The sequence below is a fragment of the Nyctereutes procyonoides genome, unplaced genomic scaffold (assembly GCF_905146905.1).
Source record: "Nyctereutes procyonoides isolate TBG_1078 unplaced genomic scaffold, NYPRO_anot_genome, whole genome shotgun sequence".
Taxonomy (NCBI): Eukaryota; Metazoa; Chordata; class Mammalia; order Carnivora; family Canidae; genus Nyctereutes; species Nyctereutes procyonoides.
Genome location: NW_026575144.1, coordinates 16,094,471 through 16,120,878, shown reverse-complemented (window position 1 = coordinate 16,120,878; position 26,408 = coordinate 16,094,471). Strand labels below are relative to the sequence as shown.

General features: G+C 42.5%; 1 protein-coding gene across 5 annotated transcripts in view; it reads right to left on the bottom strand.

The window, feature by feature from the left end:
• MTR (5-methyltetrahydrofolate-homocysteine methyltransferase) overlaps window positions 1-26,408 on the bottom strand; it is a 107,452-nt gene that overhangs the window by 8,587 nt on the left and 72,457 nt on the right. For 4 of the 5 annotated variants that reach the window (XM_055308781.1, XM_055308780.1, XM_055308782.1 and 1 more), the window contains exons 21-29: window positions 25,050-25,157; window positions 23,851-23,951; window positions 19,072-19,139; window positions 18,390-18,510; window positions 11,567-11,648; window positions 6,814-6,912; window positions 5,713-5,788; window positions 3,099-3,254; window positions 1,464-1,660 (exon numbers count right to left, since the gene is read on the bottom strand). In XM_055308781.1, the coding sequence (XP_055164756.1) occupies window positions 1,464-1,660; window positions 3,099-3,254; window positions 5,713-5,788; window positions 6,814-6,912; window positions 11,567-11,648; window positions 18,390-18,510; window positions 19,072-19,139; window positions 23,851-23,951; window positions 25,050-25,157 (1,008 nt within the window). The remainder of the gene's footprint in view (window positions 1-1,463; window positions 1,661-3,098; window positions 3,255-5,712; window positions 5,789-6,813; window positions 6,913-11,566; window positions 11,649-18,389; window positions 18,511-19,071; window positions 19,140-23,850; window positions 23,952-25,049; window positions 25,158-26,408) is intronic. The other variant, XM_055308784.1, reaches the window with a different exon arrangement.

The following is a 26,408-nucleotide window of genomic DNA, read 5'->3' as shown; positions in this document are numbered from 1 at the left end:
AAGGGGAGGAGGGCGGGGGGTGTGGGTGAATGGGTGACGGGCACTGAGGGGTACACTTGACGGGATGAGCACTGGGTGTTATTCTGTATGTTGGCAAATTGAACACCAATAAAAAATAAATTTATTATTAAAAAAAAAAAAGAAAAGTCACCAACTCACTAGTGAGGAGGGAATGTTAACATTGGAGCCGGCTGCCTTGTGTTCTGTGGGGTCGGAGCCTGGGTGCAGATGGAGTGATGTAGCCGTCCTCCCTGGTCTTATGATGATATTATTGAATGTCCTCAAGTTAAGAAACCCTTCAGATGCTGTTACAGTTCAACTCTGTCATTACAAATTACTTGTTGGGCATGACTAAAAGCAACATTATTGGGTTTTTTTTTTTGTGTGTGTGTGTGTGTGTATGTTTTAAGATTTTATTTATTTATTCATGAGAGACACACACACACACAGAGAGAGAGAGTAGAAACACAGGCAGAGGGAGGAGCAGGCTCCCTGCGGGGAGCCCAATGGGGGACTCAATCCTGGGACTCCAGGATCACACCCTGAGCCGAAGGTAGACGCTTAACCACTGAGCCTCCCAGGCATCCCAACACTATTGCTTTTGAATGACCAAAATCGGTCACAGAATTTTGCAGGGGAATTTACTACAACTCTTTGTTAATGGCTCTGGTGAGTTCTGGCTCCAATTCTGGATGAGGACAGCTATTTTTCATCGTGACTATAGAGACCCGCACATGCTCTTTGCATTCTCCCAGGAAGGGCCACAGGACAGGCAGCCATGTGAAGTGCCTGTTCTCACCACACCGACGGAAGCCCGGGTGGTGAAGGAACAGCCACCAGGTGTGGACAGGCTGGCCTCTCCCCAGCTCCATCAGCCTTCAGTTCCCCTGCCCTGCAGAATGGACACACAAACTGCCTACGACAAAGCTGTGTGGAAAGTCAACAAGACAATCCATCTAGTACCCAACTAAGCATCTGGCACCTCAGACTTTCAGGAAAGGTGCATTCCCACCTGTCTTCCCCTTGAGAGAAGGAGCCACTGGCCTATTTTAATCATAGGTGTATTCACAAACCCATTATTTTTGATCAAGGAAATGTCCATCTGTGTGTGACCACCGATGTAGTAACACCATTTACCACTCACCTGTCCAACACCCATCAAACAGCCCTCTCCTGCTGGTGCCCCAGGACCCAGCCTCTCAACCCAGACTAGCTTCTTCTCTCTGTTGTCCTCACAAATGCATCAGCCTTGGGCCTCCTGTGAGTGGTCATTTGGGGTGAGGTGGGACAGACCTAGCATTTATACATAGCTGTGACTTAACTTAATTCTTATATATATATTTACATATATATTTATATTTATATATATATATACATACATATATATATATATATATATATATATATATATTTTTTTTTTTTTTTTTTTGTAGCACAGTCACTGTCAGCATGGCTCTCTATACCTGCTGCCTTAGCCCATGGAAGGTGGCTATGGGCTCTGTGGCCTGCGGCGCTGCATCCTCTGCGTACAGGTGAATGTCGTCTTGCACACTCTGCGCTGGCCAAAACCCTACCACGCCCCTGGCTTGCAGCTTCTTCTGACTGATGAGCACTTTCAGCATGTTTTGGGCATCATCATAGACTTTTTTGGCCTCTTCGCCTATTAGGAAAACATGGTAAGAACTCACTAAAAACTGGCAATGATAGAAGTGCCTGGGTCGCTCAGTGAGTTAAGTGTGTGTCTTCAGCTCAGGTCATGGTCCCAGGGTCCTGGGATCGAGTCCTGCATCGGGCCCCCTGCTCAGTAGGGAGCCTGCTTCTCCCTCTGCCTCTACCCCCACTTGTGCTCCCTCTCTCTTTTTTTCTCTCTCACAAATAAAATCTTTAAAAATACCAATGATAGCCAGCAAGAAACATTTCTTTCTGAAGCTACTACCCCTCCTCAGCTATCCTCTCCTGTCCCCCTCTTTCCCCTCAAATACGTCACTGGTGCTTGTGAGCACTGAGTATTAAGGGTTTGGGCTGACTGCAGTGCCCCTAAATGCCTCTGTTCAACAGAAGGCAGAGAGCCCAGCCTGGAGATTCCAACACAGTCTGTCAGAGAATGAAACAAAGCTGGCCAATCCTCCCATCACCAACCTTGCTCGTGCACCCATCACTCCACTACCCTCTCATGGCCTTGGGGGCTGTGGAACAGGTGGAGGGAAGTGTGGCCCAGCTCCCATTACGTGGCTTCAGTGTTGCATCTGGGTGGTTGTCACTGCATGGCGGGTGTCAGGCTCCTCTCAGCCCTAATCCCATGTTCCTAGCAGCCCACCCCTCCACCTTGCTCTTCTCTGGCTCTTTTCTAACCCACTGTGACCCCATGGCTCTGGGAGTAGGTAGTGGGGGTGGGGCTTGCAGTTTATCAGCTCGCTCAGTACTCTAGCTTCTCACCTCCCCCAACCAGTGCTCCCGACACAGTGGACTCCTGGGCTTTCCCCAAATAGGCGCAGGTGACTGTGCCTTCCCATCCTGTGTCCGCTGCCCGGGATGCCCTTTTCTCCAATCCCATCTCACATCTCATATCCCCAGTCCCAGTGCTTCCCACTTAATCTTCAAAAAGCACTTCAAACACCACCTCCCTCAGGAAGCCTCTCTTGACCTCCCATTCTGAGGCCTCATGTCTCCTGTCCACAAAAGCCCTGGGCTCAGCCCTGCAGCAGGAGCTTGGTGGGCTCTACAGGAACTGCCCATCGCTGGCAGCTGTACATGCCAGGAGCCATGCACCAGAGGGCAGGGTCACACCATTACCTTCTGTTAATCCCTGGTGTCCAACACAGAGCCTGCCTTGTGACTGAGGTCAATCTGCATTTATCGCAGAAGAAATAAACAAAATGCCAAATTATCCCATAAATAAAGGACCAATCTAGCAGCTTATAACCACTGAAGAGCTGAATAGGTAAACAATACTCTAGTTACACATGAGATGATAACAATACAGTACATCCTACAGAATCCAAACCCTTTGCTTACCACCCATCCTCATTTTCAAAGTCCCAACACTGTCTCGAATAGCCAAGCAGAAAGGAAGGGCTGAGTGAAGGGTTAGTTCTAACCTACAGCTTTGTCCTTAAATATCTTGGGAAAGCTTCGATTTGGGTATTTGCCCCGGAGCTGCCAGACATCAAAGAAGGGTTTCCAGTCGATGTAGGCCACCAGCTTTTGCAGGTCGTAGTCTTCAAAGACTCGAGTCCCAAGGAACGTGGGCTTCACTGTAAAAAGAAGTACTGATGTAGCTGCCAGTGCTAGTAGGGGGGCCTAGTACACACTTGCTCGATGCCTTCCCGCCAGCTCTTCCCTGCTCTGGGGCTCCCACACACTCCCTCCCACCTGTTCTACAAAGTGCAGAATTTTAAATTATCACAGAGAAGGAATAATTCCTGTAGCAAATCTTAAATCAAACCACTCTTCCCAGGCAGCTGACTTCTCTACACCACCCCTTGGAAATTCTTCCCTCAGCCCTTTTTCTAAGAGAAAAGACTTGGGTTCCTCTTCGCTTGCACAAATGAAGACAATAGTACCATAGATGCCACTACAGAAAAACACAAATATAAGGAAAATGCATGGAAACAAAGCATCAAATTCAGGATCCTGCATGGGATGGAGAGGCACTCAGGCAACTTCCACTATGTTTGTGTTGCTTCGTATTTTTTAAAAAATGGGCACCAGGTTATTTCCCAGGTGGCTAGGGGTATACATGGGTGTTTAATATACTGTGTTTACACCCCTTTGTGAATCTAAAATAGATCAGGAGTGAATTAATGACAAAGAATTCAGAAGACAGATGGTTCCCCGGGGCCCTCTGTGACACCACAAGCTGCACTACTTCACCCCGCCCCTCCCAAGCCCACAGTGGGGTCAGGCTGAGTCCAAGATGATGACCACTCCACCAGCTTCCTGGACCCCATGTCCCCAGTTCCCTGCTCTGTAAATAGGATCAGAGAACTTACACTCTCCTACTCACCTCAGGTGCTCTGGGATAACACCAGAGTCTCGAGAGTATTTTTGTGTCACAAGATAGTAAGAGGTAGACGTGAGAGGGAGACACAGGGAAAGTATGAGCTGCTTCTTAACTTTTGCCTAGAAATCTCTATCCTTTCACACATGCTCATAGTAGTGCTTCTCATTTGTGGCTGGCCATCTTTTTACTATGCAGAACAAACTCTTCTGCATAATATCCTATCGCGTTGATTTGTTTGACAATTAAGAAAAAACTACCGATTTCTGCTGATGAATGCTCCTCTTGCCTGGAAGGGCAGGAGAAATGCTCCACTGTCGTCACTGAAGGATGCTATTCTAGAATTCTACCACCAAGGACTTTGAGAGAAGAGCCCTTTTTTCTTCCCTTTACTGATTTCCTGCGACTACTCTAAGAACAGGTCATCCTCTGAAACATCTACCGCAGGGGCCTCACTGCTCCTCAGGCAGCGGCCTCACACTGGGGACAGATGGCTATTTGAACAGTATCAACACTGCTGCCCTGCGCCATGAGCCTTTGGAACACTGTCTCTGCTGAAGCGTGTTGGATGTTCGACTTAGTTAAAATGGGACTTTCCCTTGTGCTATTTTTCTAATTTCATAAGTGAAAGGTAAAGGGAAAATAATAGTTGGACTATACAGTGACTTACATTTTTCAAAAGTTGATCATCTTTTATCCTCACAACCTACATAGGGTAGTTCTTTTTTACACATCAGGAACTGTCAAACATGGACATAAGACACTCAAGGTCATTCAGTGACAGGAGTAGAACATGGACCTCTGGACTTCTGATGTGGGGTTTCCTACTAAACCACACTGAACTCAGTAGGCCTGAAATTAGAACCAAGCTCTCCCACATTTCTAACCTAATGCCCTCAGCTCTGCTGAGCATGTACAGAACACAGATGTTGCGAGCACTGAGAGCAGATTTGAGCTATTACCTTGGAAATACAGATTCAGTGACTACAACCCCTGTTCACCCTGTGGCAGTCCTGCATTTGTACCTTATGCTTCTCTGAGCATGTCAAAATATCTTCTGTATTTGGCTCCCTCATGAACACCTCAGTAAGGCAAGAGAGGTGGCTGGAAATAAGAAAGGGAAAATATAGAATAGAGGGAAGCATTCTGAGAGAGAATGGGAGTGAATAAGAAACAGGAGCTTTTGCTTTGCGGTAATGTTCTCCAGGTCTGTTCAGGGTGAGGGCATCTTTAATCTCAGACACTCCCTGTCTGCACCAGGGCCTGCCCTGTGACCCAGGCCACCCAGGGACAGCACTGCCCAGGCAGGTCTCCAGGGCTCATGTCAAGCTGCAGGGGGCCACTCAAGCCCCACATAGAGAAAGGACAGAGTGTGGATCAGAGGTCAGACCAGAGATAGGATCCCAGTGACCTTTCAAGCTCTTACCTGAAACTCAGGATCTTCACATGTGAGTGGGGCTAATAGCACATTCACTACAGACCCATGTCAAGCTCTCAGAACTGCTGTGGTCAGTCTCGGGACCCCGTCTGGTCCTCCACAAATGGTACCCATGTACTTTTATTTTCAGTCACCACTGTCCTGCATCACTATTATCAGACACAATGAAGAGTCTCTAGCTGCCTATGTGATTCTGTAGCCAAGTCAATGCAAACACCTCTCCAGCTCACATTATCACACATGCCCTCTCTCTCTAACCCACAGCCAGACCAACCTGGAGGCGGCTCTGACAGCCAGTCAATATGGAAACCATTTTTTCTAGCTTGACTTAAGGTTAAATATCTTCTCTCCTATGAGAAAAAGAAAAGTTATTTTAGTCAGAGACTCTTAGCTTTTCAGCTGCTATATGAAAGTATGTCCAAAAACCTAGTATATGACTTTTGTAAAAAAAATAAAAATAAAAAAACAACAACCCACAAATGCTTTAATTAATTTAAATTCATATCATCAAAAGCTCTTCCTTTTCCACCCAATATGGCTTTACATCAGCACCAGAATAGAGAGTGAAGATTCAGCAAATACCCATTAAACATTGATACACAGACACAAGGCTGGCCTGAACCCTTCACCAGGTGGGTAAAGCCTGGCAAGGGACCAGGGTCCTGCCCGGGCTTTTGGAGCACCTGAAGCCAGGGTTAACGGGCCCTGCTGCCAACCAGCCCAAGGACCTGAAGGCAGAACTAAGAAACTGTCAACTATGGATGGACCTCAGGAGACCCAGAAAGCCAAGCATAGCATCTTGCACTAGTCAACACCTCAGAAATACCTGTTCTCTTCATGATGCTTGTCGTCTCCTTTTGTGCACCTAGCCACCCCCAAAATGTACCCCGTACCCCACCACGGACAAGGTCCAACAGGCAAATGGACTGGGAAGAATGGACTTCTCAGGAGTAATTAAGCCTGCTCTCTAAGGATTCCCTGCAGCTTCTGTAGAGAGTGTCAGTTCCTGAAACACTGCTCTGCACAGTCTACATTACGCTGGAGGGAGACAGGCTGACAATGGTCCCCATATGCCATTTCAGTTTCTGTGTTCCTGCTGGGTATGTTTTACATGTTCTCATAATTCTGCTATGTGGCACAGCACCTAACACCTACTGTGTACCCCATAAATGTTTAGTAGAATAAATGGAATTAATTTTAGTATCACCCCACATTACTGGAAACTTAGACACCAGAGAATTCCAACTTGAACTAGAAAACAGGGCTTCTCTAAAATGATCCTAAACCTTTGCCCTCCTTAAAACAATAAAGTCACATAAAAAAATGCAGGACCGTTTTAACGCCCAAACTAGCAGGGACCTGTTTTGTCACTTACCTTGAGAGATTCGTAATGGTCCTGTCTAATATCTTCATATTCTTCCATGATCTCCTCAAAATATTCATCCTTCAGATTCTCATCTAATAGTTGCGAGCACTGAAAATGCAAGATGAAGTTCAAGAACCACAGAGGAGTAAAAAGAGACAAACAAAACATGAGCAACCCTGGTCATTTCTAGTGATGCCTCCTTCAGGAAGCTTTCCCTAGTTAACACCACTCACTCTCTCTTCTCTAGCTCCATTTATTCCCACTGGGCTGTGCATCAGTAGACCAACAATGTCCAACTCTCATACACCCCAAGAAAGGCCTGGCTCTGGATGGCTCCTGAGAGAGAAGCTCTAAGCCCTTGTAACATCCTGCCTGATAAGAAAGTCTTTGTCTACTTGGAGCCCTGGGCCACCCCAGATAGTTTATGCTAACAATGTGATCCTGGCGGGGGGACGTGGCTTATGTTATATCTATCTGACCTCTAGAGTAACTAAGGCCAGTCAGGTGCTTAAAGCATTCCATTCTTCCAGGACCGACTGCCTGTAAAAGCCTGGATACCAAGGCTTGGGTGAGCTTCTCTAGTCAGTGATGCTCCGTACATGGTGTCCTACAGTGCAAGGGTCACGTACTGTCCGTAGGACTCCACTAGGGCAGGACAGCTGGAAGCTGGTTCTTGGTCTTTCTTGGATTCCACCCTTTGTATCTTCTGCCTTTGGTGATTTTAAATCTGTATCCTTTCATGGCAAGACAGCATGATTGTGTGTATAACAATGTTTCTGAGTTCTGTGAGTTCTTTTGGCAAATCGCTGAAACTGAGGGTGGTCCTGGGGACCCACACAACACACTAGTTAGGTACTGCTCTCTTGTGTTTCAAAGATGCTCAGTGCATCTCTCCATCACTGCATTCCCCAGCAACTTGTAGTATCTGTGTATCTACTTGTCTCTATAGAGGACAAGCCCTTGGAGGGCAGGACTATACCTAAACCACCTTTGTGCCCCCCGTTTCTAGCTCTGTGTCTGGCTCATACAAGGTGCCTCCTTCCTAAATGTCTGCTGAAGGAATGAGGTAAACAATCTTCACGGTCAACTATGAGCTTCTGCTAAGAAAAGAAAAGAAAAGAAAAGAAAAGAAAAGAAAAGAAAAGAAAAGAAAAGAAAAAGAAAAGAAAAAGAAAAGAAAAGAAAAGAAAAGAAAAGAAAAGAAAAGAAAAGAAACGAAACCCATCATCTGAGAAATGTGAGGTGACTCAGTAAACTGTAAAATGAGGATCAGCTAAATATCATTTAAGAGTGGGATTATCAAGGTAGTGGAAGAACAGCCATCACCAAAGCGCAAAATACAATTCTAAAGAAAGAAGAAATGGTTGCTGATCACCATCAGTTCAAAGCACTGAGATGCCCCATCTCTGCAGCCTCTAGCTGGATCTTCCAATACAAGTGTTCGGAAGTTCAGTATCATTATATGAAACTGACCAGGTTAGACTGGACGATGGCTGAAGTGCCCACTGGCTTGACACATCCATAATTCTACATGAATGTCGAAGTATCTCTAATAGCCATCCAATCCCCTAAGAGTTCGTATAAAGTCAAATCACTTGAAGGAACTTAGTCAGAGAAGACCACCATGGCAAGCCTAAAAATAGGCTCCTGAATGGTATTCACACCACGAAGTACTTCCCAGCCTTACATCAACATGAGCTCAATGGAGACCTCATTTAGGAAAGCCTGCGAAACCAAATGAAGACAGGGAGGGGATGCAGACCCTTGAGCTCCCTAAAGTACATGGAACCAGCGTTTTAAAATATTGTTTAAAATACCACATTCTGCTAGATTTTAGACTCTGAGAAAGCAATACCCTGTTTTTCTAAACATCCAAGGAACTTTTAACAGTATTTGACACAGCTCCCATTGGGTAGACAGAGCACACCATGGTCTGTGGCACTGTCTACACCCCATGAGGCCCTAGTTGCCAGAGCCACAGTGACCAGCCCATCCCTGTCCATTAAATCTTGCTTGATGTAAACAAGCTCATGGCCTATTATCTGGGCTGATCTTCGTGATGTTTCCACCACAAAATCAGAGCTCATCGTGGGTTTCCACGTCAATCATTCAGACATGTTTTATTCTTTTATTCTTCGTGACAATGACAGCACAATGAGAGGGAATAAGGTGAAAATATATTTTATAATTTAGAAAGAACTAAATATTGGCACCTCAGTTTCTACTTAAAAAGAAAGGAAAGGGGCATCTGGGTGGCTCAGTGGTTGAGCATCTGCCTCAGGCTCAGGTTGTGATCCCAGAGCTGAAGATCTCAGGTATTGTGACTGAGTCCCACATCAGGCTCCCCACATGGAGCCTGCTTCTTGCTCTGCCTATCTCTCTCTGTGTCTCTCGTGAATAAATAAATAAATCTTTAAAAAAATGAAAAGAGGACAGTCCCGGTGGCACAGCGGTTTAGCGCTGCCTACAGCCTGAGGTGTGATCCTGGAGACCCAGGATCGAGTCCCACGTCGGGCTCCCTACATGGAGCCTGCTTCTCTCTCTGCCTGTGTCTCTGCCTCTCTCTTTCTCTATGAATAAATAAATAAAATCTTTTAAAAAAATAAATAAAAAGAAAGGAAAGAAAGCTGGGGCATCCTGAGATCTAAAGCTCCAACGGTCACATAGTTGCCACATTTTGGAATTTTCAAATGCTTGACCCAATGGTCCAGAGCATGGGCCTTTGCCATACCCACTGGAGTTGGATCAAAAAATTCTGAACCAGGGCACCTGAGTGGCTCAGTTGGTTAAGCATCTGCCTTCAGCTCAGGTCATCATCCTGGGTCCTGGGATGAAGCCCCACATTGGGCTCCCTGTTCAGTGGGGAGTCTGCTTCTACCTCTCCCTCTGCCTCTCCCCCAGCTTGTGCGCACTCTCTCCCTCAAATGAATAAAAAAACAAGTAATTTGAAAAAATTTAAGACTCTGAACCAACAATCAACCTAAATGAATTATACTACTGACTCCTGAAAAGTGTCATCAGCCATCACCCAAATGACTTATCATTGCACTTACATTTGAGTCATTTCAGAAGGTGGCCATTTCTTTGTATATGAGAAGAGCCAACCACTGCTGGCTGTCCAGCTAGACCAACTGGAAAGAGCACAAGTGTCCATGTCTCATCTGGCTTTCGGGTGGGCCCTTACTGCTTTAGCTCTGCATGACAGTGAAGGAGTGCCCTCAAAATGGAATCCAGAGGCCAGTTCCTTCCCAGCCAAAGTCCTCCACCTGCCCATGGGGGCAACGCTACCAGTGTATACTTGATGAGGGCCAATGGCCTGGTCTCCAAATGGGAAATGTTCAGTGATTCATTAGCATTTGAAAATAGCAACAAGCCTTAAAAAGAGGCCCATTGGTTACTCAACCATAAACTCAATACAAGCTCCTTATATGAAGCACAATTCAAATATGAGATTAAAAAAAACTGTTTTGAAATTGTAGAAACATAATTTATACATCAGTCTATGTCAATGGCAGATAAAAAACTGCGACTTTATGATTCTAGTCTGATTTCATTATATTCTTTATAATAAAGGAGAATCACTAAATATTAATGAAAGCAAGTTTAACGTGGCATAGAGTAAGACTTGCCTTCACACCGCACACCTGCCACTTGATGAATGTGTGGCCTCAAGAGAGGTACTAACCTTTCCATTCCTGTGTCCTCATCTCTAAAACAGTAATAATTAAAGTATTTGCTTCATGGGGATTAAAAAAAAAATCCATGTAAAGCACTTAGCACAATGCCTGGCATACTACCAATTTCCAATAATGTTAGCAATGATTGTTCAACTTCCATATAAATGAGTTCACACATCTGGGAGGATGCCTTTGGAAAATGGGAACTGTGGTCACCGGAGTTCAGGCTGCATGATGTCACCTGGCAGCCTCACAAATCACCAGACCCCTGGGCAACTTTCCTGGCCTGTGAATGCGAAGGCTGGGCTATATTAGCAGTTTTTAATTGTGCTTTTTTGAGAACTAGGTGTGGGATGAAGGACAGAAGAGGCTGCTCTTACTCATACTGTACTGTACTGGAAGACAAGGTTTCTGTGGCTAAAACAAACTGGGCAACCATAGGACCACATGGTCCCTCAGATTCTCTCCCACTTTATTTCCTGTTATATGATGAAACAATGAAACAGAACAATGAGAGAGGATATTAGGCTTTACTGATGGAGAAAAGCATATAAACACACACTCAGGTAAGTTGTATACTACATTCACTGAGCAAAAGCATCTAGTATTCTGCGTTTTGGACATCGAGAGAATGTTTTTCTTTTGTTGGGTAGGGTTAACTAGTCTGTTCCCGGTCAAATGTCTTTCTATCTGGAAATAGGTCACTTTTTAAAAATTCCACATTCCTTTTAGCTCTGGCTTAGAGTTAAGACAGTATATATTCATATTTGTAAACGCATGTAAATGGCTGGAACCTTTCTCCCTCCAGGCTGGTGTGTCAAGGTCATGCATCTTGGTACCATGTCTCTTACTCAGACCAGCATTCTGGTGCTGGCTCAGGACGTGGTCTTCAAAAGCACAGGGCACTCTTGCCTGGCCACCCTGTTCCAGCAACGGGGGCAGTGACACCATCCAAAGCTATAGGCTCTTCTTCTACATTTTTTAGTAGATTTGAACAAAAATTAAAGATAATCTTGGGAAATACCCTTAACTCTCAATCTTCTCTTCTACAACATATCTGAAATAATGTAAGGCCCCACACTTACCACCACCACACTCTTGGATGCATCCAGGACATGGATTACAGGCGCACTGTATCTTGGAGCTATTTTCACTGCTGTATGGGTTCTAAAAAGAGGGGTCAGGAAGAAAAACATATCCATCAGCGCTGACAGTTCCTACACAACACTTGTTTGGAACCATTAGAGACAATATGTTTCTACACAGTGCTTTCCAGAGGAAGACTTTAAAGTAGTTACAAATACCGAACTTCACATTTCCCTTGTAAAACAAGGGGACTTCCTCCCCACCATAAGATGGGGAAGCCAAGGGGAGAAGACATGGGTTTGTCGGCTCAGGCTACAAAAAAGTCTATACCAAAATGCGGAAGATTTTGTCCTCAGCTCTCTGCCAATGGGAACGAGACTGTGACCTCATACTCATTAGTAGCCTACCTGAACTGATGGCGCTAACCAGCCCAGGCAATTGCACTTTGCTGCCATAAAGGTCAGGCTGAGTTTCTTCCTCCAAATAAGTTGGGACAGCAGCCAGGGCCCTGGGGAACCAGACACCAGACAACAGGCAGGGGACGCATGCACTAGCTGCTGTTCCCCATTCCTGAGGGACACTACCACTTCCCGGCTCCAGCCCCACGAAGTAACACAGAGAGAGGCAAAAGCAACAACAACATTTTATGCTAACATGGGGTCAGCCCCAAACCTAAGGGGGCAGGACTCTTCCCGGAATCAGATGCTTTCATATTTTTCCCCCTCATCTAACATGCATTTTCCTTTGGAAAGATGTCCAGGATATGCTACTACGTGGGGGGGAAAACAAAGTAACGGAACAGTATGTTTAATACAACTCTGTTTTTGAAATAAACAAACACTGCCACCCTTAACCTGCCCTGACCTGCCAACCTTACATGTAAGTTTCTGTATATTTAGAAAAAGAGAGAGAGATACACATCCGGTGTCAATGCTGCTTAAAAAGAAGTTGGAGGTGGAACTGAAGGCAGGGAGAGACTAAATTTTACTTTACATTCCTCTGAAGTGTTTGACATGTTCTATTAATAAGCATGGATTACTGAGGTGACTTTTAAAAACCAAGAGAATATTAAAGGCACAATAGTATATGTGAACATGTTCTTAAGAGGCTTCTCAGGGATGACTAGAAATTTGGTTATAAAAAGACAGACAAGACCCTGACATTTGACTTGCCCCCTTTCTACAGGTAACTCCATACATGGATAGGAAGCAGGGCCCTAAAGCCCAAAGTCACAAGAACTGAGTTTTACAACAGACGTGCAGGCCTAAGGTCTGCAAGTTCAAGAGACTCTTTTGGCCTGGGGGTTAGGGTACAAAGCAACAGGAGGAGTCAGACCATGGCCCCGAAGCAGCCACATGAACTCTCCTGCTTCCTGAGGATAATGTTTGGTGACCACTGTGTGCTCCAGGCCCAAAGATTTGAAAATACCTTCGGTATTCTACAAGGTGGAGATTTTCAAACAGTAGGAATAGTTTGTTGTTGTTGTTGTTGTTTTAAGATTTTTTAAAAATTTATTCATGATAGACATAGAGAGAGAGAGAGAGAGACAGAGACACAGGCAGAGGGAGACGCAGGCTCCATGCCAGGAGCCCGATGCAGGACCCGATCCCGGGATTCCAGGATTGCACCCTGGGCCAAAGGCACGCGCTAAACCGCTGAGCCACCCAGGGATCCCCTAAGAATAGTTTTAAAGCAGAAACTGCTTCCAGTTTCTCAAGAGAACATAAGTGAGACTATGCTTTCTTCCTCTTCCTTCAGCTGGTCAGCTCTTAGAACATACAAATACACCTCAATATATTTTCTGCTTGAAGTTCTGCTAGGAAACTATAAGCCTGAGGTGATTTAGTGGACATTTCTCTTAAAGGGAACCAGTACAGTTTTAAATCTTAAAAGTCAACACAGTTAATATTTATTAAACATCCAATGATTCCCAGTGAAATTCTGGCCATTCTCTCATGGATGATCACTATTTAAAAACAATACCAACAACAACAACAAATAAAATCAAAGTGCTGCCTTCTAGCACCAAAAAAACAAAACAAAACAAAACAAAACAAAAAAACAAAACAAAGCTAAATGAGCACAGACATGATCTGAACTGGCCCAGCCATCAAGAGTACTTCTGGTTTCCTTATAAAATGACATGACATTGATTCTACTTTCTCCTAACTTCCATTTGTGCAACCTTCTCCAGCTGGAAGCAGAATTTTTTCAGAATCTGAAAGGACATAAAACACTGGAATCTCTCCTCCCCTCCTATAGACATGTCGGGCCCTGAGGGTGAATGTCAGCTCTACCTCTGCTAAGTCCCCCATCAACATTGGTGATTCAATGAGTTGCCCCTTCACCTATACTTGCCAAATGGGCATGACAGTGTTAACTTTGGAAGCTCTTTTTTAAAAACTCTGAAAAAGAACAAGTAATCCAAGAATTTTTTTCATGTCTTATCCTTCCAGAATTCAAATGTTCTACATAAATACAGCATGACCAAAAAAAAAAAAAAAAAAAAAAAATCCTCAGAATTTAACGAGAGAAATGAAGAGTCAGAGGAAACAAAGATGGGAGACAATCAGCAGTGGGGTCAGATGCAGAAGTCAGGTCCATGCAATCCTCCACCTAGGCCTGAACTCCAAGCTTCCCTGCAGCCAATGCAAGGAGGAAAACAATGTGATTCAGCATCTTACCCCTAACAATTAAAAACCCAAAACTCAGAAAATTTCCTCTCTCTTTGAGCAATGTGACTTCCTTTTGAATTTTCCACTATTCACAAAAGAATAACTGAAAAAGACACAGAGCAGTTATTGGCTTTAAAGCATTTAAAAAATGAGAGCTAGAATGGTGCTTTTGAGAAGTTGTGCAGCTAACAGGGCCAGATTTCCGTTCAAGTCATTTCTAGCTTGTGATACAAGCACATCTTGTCTCTAGCATTAGAGACATGAGAATATTTCATTTTCTATCCTCTCGGAGCTACAGGTTAAAAAGGGAACTCCAGGCGTATTTCCAGGAACACGTGATGCCAAGTCTATATAGCCCTTTCAGCTTCTCCCAGGATCTGTCAGTCACCCATAAGGCTCATTGCAAGAATCCTGGGAGTACTGTTCTAATTCTATCATGTCACCACAGGCCACTGAGATCTGGAAAAGCCAGGGAATAACAGCCCCTCGTCTTCTTTCATGACAACTTGAAAGTCCTGAGTCGCCATTTACTCAAAGAACAATTAGCAAAGGGAAAAAACAGAACACGGCTACACTCCCAATAGGTCTGTAGCAGGTAAGAATAAGAGCTCAGAGGGCTTCTGAGACATCCAAACTCTCATTGCCTTCCAGCAAAGCTGACTCTCCCAGGGTGAGAAGGTTTTCTTAAATACAAAAAGCACTAACTGTAAAGAAAGAGACTGATAAAACAGACTTTATGAAAATTAAAAACTTTGTGACCCAAAAATACAACTAAGACAGCAAAAAGCAAGCCATGATGGAAGAATCTTTTTTTTTTTTTTGATGGAAGAATCTATTTGCAATATGTATTTCTAATGAAAGGGCTTGCGTCCAATATAAAGATATATATCTATATATATATATCTATGTGTGTGTATATATATATAGATATATAGATCATTTATAAAAGAATCAGTCAGGAAAAAAAGGGGCAGAATACTCAATTAAAAAAAGACCTAGAAAGCATATTCAAGTGGTCAACATATGCATGAAAAGGTACTCAACATCATTAGTCAGCAGAGAAGTCCAAATGAAAACCATACCAAGATACTGTTATGTACATACTAAAATTTAGGATAAAATTGCAAAGGGTGTGGAATAACTGGAACTCTCATGATTGCTAGTGGGAGTGTAAATTAATACACTCACCTTGGAAAATTACCCTGCAACATCTAATGCTGATGATCATACCACAGGACCCAGCAAGTCTCCTTCAGTGCACGAATAAGAACACAGTAGCATTCCATGAAAAAGCCCCAAACTGGAAAAACCCAATGCCCCCAACAGTAGCATGGGTAGTAAAGGCTTAGTATACGATACCACAGAATATTCTATATACCACAGTGGAAAAACAACTACTATAACCACCAGTCTGGGCCTCACAGGCTTAATGGTGCACAAAATTAGCTGGACATGTGAAGAACACACACAACAGGATTCCATTTGTATATGAAGCTGAAATGCAGGCAAAACCAACCTATGGTGATAGGAGACAGAACAGTGGTTTTGTTGTTGTGAAGGATGACTAGGTGGAGGAACCTAGCAAAGTGCCCAGAGTGCTATTAATGTTCTATTTCTTTATCTAGAGGTGTTTATAGAGGGCATCCATTTTTGTAAAACTTCATCAAGTTGTAGATCTCTGATTTGTGTATTCTTCTGCATGACTGTTATATTTCAGTAACAGGGCTTAGCTAATAAGAGGGCTTGATTAAGCAGGATTAAATGAGGCCTCACCCACTGTCACTACTTTAAAATGGAGTCAGAATAGGGAGTTCTACACTGATGTTCTCAGAGATTGCACAGAAATCTCCCACAATGGAGAAGGGAATGGGTATCTGGAAGCACTGTGACTGGCTTTTATTTTCCAAATAATTTCCCAAAAATTAAAATAGGCATGAAGAGAGAACAGAACGAGAAAAGGCAGAGCTCATATGGAATTAAGGCAACTGGAGTGCTGATGGAACTTCACATGGTCTTGTGACCCGGATTTCCACCTTTGGGGAGGATCACATCGCCATTTCCCAGACCCTGAGAAAAGAAGTTTTCCAACAGCAATGGAGATACAGTTGGGTGACTTCTGAACTGCTTAATTCTAACTTGATATATCAGATTGTAACTGCTAGGAGGATTTGTGGCTAATTTTGCATATACTATATCTTGGAAAGTTAGTTATGTTGCTTCTGAATGTTTTTTTAAAAACCCACTTTAATCTGGTGGCTCTTACTTGGTAAGAGATATAACAGGAAGGACTCTTGTGATGTTCCAATTTGCATGTGGTTTTCTGACAATGAACTTCTCAGTATAGGGCCCTACCTTATAAAATGGTTTATTCTGAAACCAGCATCACATCTGTTTATTCTGTTTTAACAACCTTGATCTTAAAAGGTATTTCATCCTCACAATAGTCTGTAAATTCTCATTATCATTATCTTTACAAAGTTGATGAATATTCACATTAAAATCTCAATTACCCAAGACCCTGCTCACTTATGTACCAGTTATCAATGCTTGGTCATGTCCCTGGAGAATAATCTGCTCCACGTCCTAGTGAATAAGTCCTTGGTGGAAAAACAAATTCAGTTTTCTGAGGTGAGCAACAATCACCACAGTACTGAGTCCTTCAAGTATGAAAAGCATACTTTCTTTTCATTTAGTGAATAAATGACACATAACACTACTACTACTTGTGAAAATGATCCATTCAGATTACAAATGGGATGATGGTTAATTTCATGTGTCAATTTGGCCATACCATGGGATCTAGTTTTTGGTCATACATCAATCTAGATGTTTCTGTGAGGATATTTTTTTAGATGTGATTAACATTTAATTTAAATCAGTAGACTCTGAGTGAAGCAGATTATTCTTCATAGCATAGGTGGGCTTTGCCAAATCAGTTGAAGACCTTCAGAGCAAAGCCTGAGGGGCCCTAGGAAGGATCCTGCCTCCATATAGCCTTTGGAATCAAAACTGCAATGTCAGCTCCTACCTGGTCTCCAGCTTGCTGAGCTTCCCTGCGGATTTTTAGTCTTATCAGACCCTAAAATGGCATGTGCCAACTCCTTTAAATAAATCTCTCTGTATACATAATACATAGCATATAGTAATAATATAACATAAGGTAATATATATATAACATACATAAAATAAATATATATACACACATCCTATTGATGTTTCTGTGGAAAACCTTATTAATACGAATGGCTTAATGTGCAGTTGTTACTAGTGTGAAAGGAACTTTGGAATATCTTTGACTGGATTTCTATTGTATTCTTGTATCAGAAAAAAAATACAGTGTGTTCTTGTAGGATCCTCGAGTTCAGTGTTCCACCTGGCCTTATTCCCTCTGCCAAAGTAAGTGATATGGGATAAAAGATATGTCAGAAAAAAATCTAGTAGTACTCATAATTCACGTATTTCTTACCAAATATCATTACAATTATAATCCCAGGAAAAATCGAACTGAATAATGGTCATGTGACCAACTTAGAACTTTCTCCTCTTGAAATTGCTTACCCCAAAGTTTCTCAAAAGGTTCCCTTTTCAAAACCAACTCCCCAAGGTCATCCTTTGGTTCATTCTTGCTAGGTTGGCCTTGTGCCTGAACTATTACAAAACTGAAGTTTCTTCAAGGAAACCTGTAATTAGTCAATCAGACACCTGCTTCCAGACAGAGAATGGGTTAACATTCCAGAAACATATTTGTGTCAAAAAATACACCTTCCCCACTTGGTTTGATTTCAAGAGGAGTATTTCTCAGAAATCTCAGGAACCGAATGGGAGCATGCTGGCTCTTTTCCAGGTGAAGACTGAAAGCTTATACGCTTATATATAAGGAGCCATAGTGCCAAGCATAAAAAAAAAAACTAAAAAACCCCCCCAAAAAAACAGGTTTTATCACTGTTCTTAAACACTGGCATTTAAATGAATTTAAAGGGTGGGGGTGAATGGGTGACGGGCACTGAAGGAGACACTTGACGGGATGAGCACTGGGTGTTATTCTGTATGTTGGTAAATCGAACACCAAAAAAATTAATTTATTAAAAAAATAAAATTAAATTAAAAAAAAAAAAAGGAAAGCAAAAAGTTTGTTAGCATAACTTACCTTGATGTGGTGGCTCCTCCAATCAGCAGTGGAATCTTTATAGCCAGTCTCTCCATTTCCTTGGCAACAAAAATCATTTCATCCAGGGAAGGAGTGATAAGTCCTGATAGGCCAATTATATCTATTTCAAAAAAGAGAAAAAGGACAGTGAGAAGGAGGATGAGAGAAAAAGCAGAAAAATATGCAGGACTCATTTTAAAACCTTTGCAATGAAGACCCTAAGACCTCAGATGAATTCCCAATTTCCAATTCTAAGACATCTTTTCTGGGGATTTTCAATTTATTTATTTACTTTTGGTAGTAAACATGATTTGTAACTTAATGTTACAATCATGTACTTGCCACACTCTGGGGAAGCCATGCAAATAAAATACATTGTTCATGATTTCCCAGATTTGCACGTTACAGTGTCTGAAGAAACATAAAAATGACACACAGGGAAAAATCTAATAAGACCCTATAAAAAGAAGTCTGTTCCTATTCCCCACCTTCAGAGCTACAAGGAGTCTCATGGTCACCCAGTCACCAATTCAACTCCCACTCTAAGTGACGACGATAGCAGCTGGCACCTGACTGAATGCCCCACCAACCCCACATGGGCTAGGGATCACCTTTTATAGACAGACAAACACTGGGGGTAAGGACATCCAGTGGAATTCCCAGAAGCAAAGGTGCACAGTACCTGCTTTGTGGTCAAGAGCAGCTTTCAGAATCTTATCACAGGGAGTCATGACTCCTAAGTCAATAACTCTGAGGTACAGAAACAAGATGGAAAGGAATTAATGTCTCTCATCAGAGACAAAGGAGAAATGAACATTTTTACTTGGCCACCAAATACTCTTCTAATGTAAACTGGAATCACAGGGACATGCTCACTAAGTATCGACAATCATCACAACCACTTATTAAGTACTTAGCATATTTGCCAGGTGCTATGGTAAGATTTTAAAGCAGCTTTTTAAAAAAGATTTTATTTATTTATTCATGAGACACACACACAGAGAGAGAGAGAGGCAGAGACACAGGAGAGACACAGGCAGAGGGACAAGCTGGCTCCACGCAGGGAGCCCGACATGGGACTCGATCCCGGGTCTCCAGGATCAGGCCCTGGGCTGAAGGCGGTGCCAAACTGCTGAGCCACCGGGCTGCCGTTAAAGCAGCTTTATTAATATAATATTCACATAGCCTAAAATTCACCCAAAGTACACAATTCAATCATTTTTGGCATAAGACGTTACTATTTTTTTCAGCTCTGATAAAATATATAAGATATCATCTGCCCTATGAACCAGTAAGTCTCCAGTCCAGTGGCCATAATTACAGTCACAATGTTGTGTACAAACCCACCTCCACTGTCCACAGCTGCAGTATGCTTCTCCCTTCCCCTGCATTCATCCCTCATCTTCACCCCACATCCTGTCTCCCCTACACTTCCATTCCCTACTCCCCTGGGGTTCCCCTAGGTTCTCTTTTTCACCCAGACCTATCTGCCCCATGTCTGCAGACCTCTTCTTACACAATTCTTACATTATGTCACGTAAGATACGAGAAAATAAAAATTAGTGTTATGGGAAAACGCTGATTTTAAATCATCTTTCTAAAGTATGTAGAATCGCTGTGTATGTAAGCATTTCATTTGGGCTTTTAAGTCAGGAAAAAAATGTAAGTTGCGCTAGCTGCTTTAGCAAAGGCATCCAATACTGCCTAAGAATACATCCAATTAAAAAAATACTGTAATAGATAAAGTCCCTCTTACTCTCTGGAAGAATTAAAAAGGAAAAATCAGAGCCGTGCACCCATTCAGGGTGCGCCGTATCTGCTGTCTCTGGAAATGAACTGAACAAAGATGGCATTTTGTTACTGATCCTGCAATTCACATGTGCTACCACCAGATGGCAGGATCCTACCGCTCTGCAGTCCCCATGGCCTGTTTCCAACCTGTGGTTAAGCCACGCTAATAGGGTCTTTTTAAATAACAAACAGTGTATGTTCTCATTCATTTGGGGAATATAAATTATAGTGAAAGGGAATATAAGGGAAGGGAGAAGAAATGTGTGGGAAATATCAGAAAGGGAGATAGAACATAAAGACTCCTAACTGGGAAACGAACTAGGGGTGGTGGAAGGGGAGGAGGGCAGGGGGTGGGGGTGAATGGGTGACGGGCACTGAGGGGGACACTTGACGGGATGAGCACTGGGTGTTATTCTGTATGTTGGTAAATTGAACACCAATAAAAAATTAACTTATTAAAATATATATATATATATAAATTAATTAATTAATTCTGGAAAGTCCCCCTTTCAAATATTACAAGTTCAGCAGAGGAACTTGATATTTTTCCAAAGAAGACATATAAAGGACCAACATGTATATGAGAAGATGCTCAGCTTCACTAATCATTGGGGACAGACCAATCCAACCCATAATGAGAGACCACCTTAAATCTGTTAGAATGGCTGTTATTAAGAAGACACCGCAAAACACACACACACACACACACACACACACACAAACAAGGTAATTGTGAAAAACTACAAAGGCATTAGCTAAAACAACATGTAATAATACTGCAATATGTAAGTGTATCAAATCAATACATTGTATACACCTTAAACTTCCACAATGTTATAGGTCAATTATATTTCAATAAAGCCATAACATACACACACACACACACACACACACACACACGCACACACACACAAGGTTGAAAGCCCCTGAATAATTACCAAGTGAGCACGTGTGATGCACAGGACAAAGTGGATTACTGTGCCCTTGATTTAGTACAGCTGAATAACATTATTCAGTTTGAGAGTATTTCATAGCCATATATTGCTTAGTTCTTACTCATACTACACAGATTAACAACCACTGGTTAAAATATAACCAGGCCTCGGGGATCCCTGGGTGGCTCAGCGGTTTGGCGGCCCCTGCCTTAGGCACCCGTCGGGCTCCCGGCATGGAGTCTGCTCCTCCCTCTGCCTGTGTCTCTGCCTCTCTCTCTCTCTCTATCTTAAATAAATAAATAAATAAATAAATAAATAAATAAATAAATAAATAAATAAATCTTTAAAAATATATATAACCAGGCCTCTGTTATTACCTGTTTTACTAGATCCATATTTTTAAAGTACTAGATATAGAATATCCAATTTTAAAATTTCTGTTGACATATCCTACTCTTTCAATTTGTGAGGTGCTAAACAAATGTTGGGTATTAGTAAACTCTCAGTGGACACATCCCTTAGTTCTATCTAAATTCTCAAACATATACATTCCATTATAACACAGAATCTAATGTGTCATCCCCATGAAAATGTTCTTTGTGTAGACAGGACTATCATCCTTACTCCTCTTTACTTCCTTTTCCTTCACAAAGAAAAAAAGTTCTTACCATTTTATGAGATTTTCCTGCATCAATGACAAAGAACCAGGAACTAGAAAGCTGCATTAGGATTTGGTCCTGAGTGGTTTGCTAGACTCACTCACTAGCTGGGTGGTTCACTCCAGATCCAGCCTAGAGCCCTGACAGTCAGTGAAAGTATACATTTAACTAGGTAAGGTAGATGTTTGGGGCACTTGTCTACTAGTGAATACCATAAAATTATACTGACCAAGGGGCCACATGTTAAGGACCCACCCACAAGATCCAAAAGGGTGTCCAAGTGACAGAAGAAGTTTGCACATTCACTTCGTTTTTATAAAAGGAATAATTACAGTTTGAGCAGAAGATAGTTCTCCAGTTGGACTTAGGATCAAAGGTAAGCCGACTTTCAGTGCACAAGACAGAGGATGTGGATGTGCTGGAGGCAATCCTCAAGTCTTATAAGCAGGCTTTCACAGATGCTGACATGCAGCTCTAGGGGCACCCTAGAGAAAGGCCACCATTCTTCTCGGCCTTTCACAATGTCTTTACTGGAGAGAGAAAACATTCCTAGTGTGGCTCTCTTGGCTACTCATCCATTTCTCAAAACAAAATTATGAACACATGACAATAAGGTCTCAAGAACTGCTTTAGGAAGTTTACCTACAAACTGCTTTTTCAACAGTTTCCATCTCATGATGACAGCTGATTCTATACTTGGCCATTTAGCCTTATAGATAGCAAATTCCTTGAAATCTTGAGAAAAACACAAGACACTTGTGTGTCACCAGTACAATGTGTGGTATGTGGTAGATAGTCTATGAACATTTACGAGTTGAATTCAATTTTACCTAATGGTAATGAATGTAAACAGAAACCAATGACACTGATTTGAAAAGGGGAGAGAGAACAGGGATGTCTTGTAGATTCCAGGAAGCAAACATCTTATCCAAATACTTACTCTGTGGTGAAACCTCATTACAACAACCTCCACTGTATCTCCAATATATTTATCGTTTAAAAAATAATAAATACACTCCAAGAACAATATTCCTCATTTCCAGGACTAGAAGAGAGTGCTAAGTGTTTTGACAGTGAGTATGCATCAAGTAGAAGCATCTGTGAAGACAGTCAGGGGCAAAAAGGCATCATCCTGATACCACACCATCTCCAGCCTTCCTGAGGGCTTCCTGGTTGCATCTTATTGGCCTTGAATGAAGAGATGGTTCACCAAGTTGAGAGTAGGGAGGAACTTGGAGGGTGGCTGTCACAGGGAAGCAAGGGTACACCTGTGAGGGACATAGATGCAGTGCAGCCATGGCTCCTTGCTTCATGGGAGAAAACAGCACACTGTAAAGAAGTCCAGGACTCAAAGGGATGAGTGGTTGGACATGGACCAGAGAAGACATTAGTTGTATGAGGCTTCTTATCATAAAGAACATGTTGAAATCTGGGCAAAACATACACTCACTATAGGTCATCAGCTGTCACATGAAAATAACAGTGCTGAATATTCACTATAATAAGACATATCAGCAAGATATTTCACTTCTATACGCCTTCTGAAATCTAGCTTCATCATTTCCAAGAGGGATGTGTGGTCTTGTTGTAAGCAGAGGAAAGAGAGAATTGTACAGTCAAAGCCTCCTTTTAAAACCCCATTTAGCCGAAGTCTTATGAGAGCTCAGTTACAAAACATGGCAGTTTACTGGGAAGAAAAAGAGAATATGCTCCACACCACAGGCAGGAGCCCAATGTTCTAGTTATCAGAGCTGTGGCCCAAGGTCAATTCTCAAGAAGCTTTTTAATTGTTCTGATGCTACTGGAATAGTTTTGATATTGCTCTTTCTGTCCTTACCAAATAGATCACACAGATTAATTACTAACTTCCTTGATTTGGAAAGTTGTGTTCAATGCAGAAAATGTAAAAACAAAACAGAACACACACACACACACACAAAAAGTCAGGAAACAAATTAAAAATAACCTACAATATCCAAGGCCATACTCTACCTCTCCTAACCAATAAAGAATCATCCTGTTGAAGCTTATATTTTTAAATAAGAAAGCGGTTGAAAGAGGTGGGTCTTGACTTACCTGAAATTATTGCAGCCAAGGACGACACCAACTATGTTCTTGCCTATATCGTGCACATCACCTTTCACAGTGGCCAACACAATGGTGCCCTGGTATGGGTCCTGGAGAGTAAGCCAAGCAGCTGAGCATTGCTGTGGTCACTTAGAGCAAGTCACCTAATTCTCGGGAGCCAGACACGGGTCAGCACAGCAAGCACTTCCATATAACTAAGACAACTCACAAACAGACCCAGAACCCACGTCATGTGCTCTGCAAGTAGAAAGCTGTAAGCCCGAGCAGTGTGAAGGAGGCCTGGCTAGTTGGTTAGCTCAGGGAGCTTCAACCAGGGGTTTCATCAAAACAGTCCCATAGCTGAAGAACTTATCCTTAACTCCAAAAACACTGTCTGACAAATTTTTACTGTGAGCAGTAAGAGAGGAGAGAAGGAGCAGAAGGAGAAGCTGGTGCATGCATACCTCCCATCAGGATCTGAACGATCATCTCAACAGCCCAGTGCAGGGGCATTTAGTTATATTTTGTTTCTTCAATACCATTGTTCTATGCGCTGTCAGCACCCCTTCCCCCAAGTAAATAAATAAATTAATTGATTAATTAACTTTTAAAAAGAAAAGAAAAAAGCATGCCAGGCAAGTGGGATTCTATGTCTGTCAGAGCCATTCACAAACTCATATCAGTATAAGAATTCAGAATTCTACAGGCCAAAGCTGGCTGAGCTCCACCAGGAACAAAACAAGGTCAAAGCGTAATGACTGACTGGCAGTATAGCTAACAGGAATTAAATTGGATCCAGAGGCAGTGCCAAGGACATTACTAGTATACAGAAAAGAGTCAGTGAAGTGGTGTTCCAAAGCCAAACATCACTCAATTACTCAAGGCTAGGGACTGAGCTCTAGGGCTAGTGTGTAGCATGGTATCTTGCACTTAGTAGGAGCTCTGTAAATGGTCAGTAGATGAATGAACGAGCTGGTCTTGATCTGAAATCATAGGCTCTGTCTGAAAAACTACGTTCATATTAAAAATTCATAAAGCTACAACCTAATGGAAAAATCCCAGGGTATTTGGATACTTGATAGAAGAGTTCGTTGCTCTATTTTATCTTCAATGACAAGATTGCCAAGCCTCATGGTGCCTACCCCTCCTAATAAGTCTTTGAGGCCAGTTCCCCATAGGGCCCAGAAGCCTAGGACAAAATGACTTGCCTCTTCTTCCATTGTGCCAGCATGCATCTTATTTTTTTCTCTTTCTTTTTCCATGAAAGGAATAAGGTGGCCAACAGCCTTCTTCATGACTCGAGCTGATTTTATAACCTAGGAAAGACACACAGAGTCAGGTATCTACTTGATCTTGGATGGTTGTTAATGCCCACTTGTGAAGTTTAGCACAAATTAAGAATGTAAGCTTTGACCTCAGATCTGCCACCCTGGAATCCACTTTTGACAGCAAACAAAACAAAGAACAAGTTCCTTGTGGGGAAAGACAGTGAATGAGGTATAGCGGAAGGAAAATGAGTCTAGGAACTGAATGTTGTGATTTCTGTGTTCTGAAGTATCATCTACATGATACTTTTTCTCAGCCTAGAAGGCCATCTCTCATTTCTCCAAGTTCTAGGCATCCTCTTCCACTATGAGCCCTTCTCAGCCTCCTCTTCTCAATCTACTTTTTTTTTTTTAACATTTTTATTTAAGGGGAACCCTCTTGCACTGCCGGTGGGAATGCAAACTAGTACAGCAACTCAAGTGTGGAGGTTCCTCAAGAAGTTAAAAATAGAGCTACCCTATGACCCAGCAATTGCACTACTGAGTACCCCCAAAGAAACAAATGCAATGAAATGCCAGGACACCTGCACCCCAACGTTCACAGTAGCAATGTCCACAATACTGTGGAAGGAGCCTCAATGTCCTTCAACAGATGAATGGATAAAGAAGATGTGCTCTATATATACAATGGAATATTACTCAGCCATCAGAAAGGATGAATACCCACCATTTGCTTCAACGGGAATAGAACTGGAGGGTATTATGCTAAGTGAAAGAAGTCAATTGGAGAAAAACAATCATCATATGGTTTCACTCATACGTGGAATATAAGAAAGAGTGAAGGGATTATAAGGGAAAAGAGAGGAACTGAGTGGGAAAAATTAGAGAGGGCAAAAAACCATGAGAGACTCCTGACTCTGGGAAACAAACAGAGGGTTGTAGAAGGGGAGGTTGGCGGGGGGGTTGGGGCGACTGGGTGACAGGCACTGAGGAGGGCACTTGATGGGATGAGCACTGGGTGTTATACTATATGTTGGCAAATTGGATTTAAATATAATAAAATTATAAAGATTTTTATTTATGAGAGAGAGAGAGAGGCAGAGGCACAGGCAGAGGGAGAGGCAGGCTCCCTGTGGGGAGCCTGATGTGGGACTCGATCCCAGGACCCCAGGATCACGACCTGAGCCAAAGGCAGACACTCAACCACTGAGCCACCCAGGTGCCCCTCTTGATCCACTTCTTGTTTGTTTTTTCATAAAGGAATTTATTTTTATTTTTTAATTATTTATTTATGAGAAACAG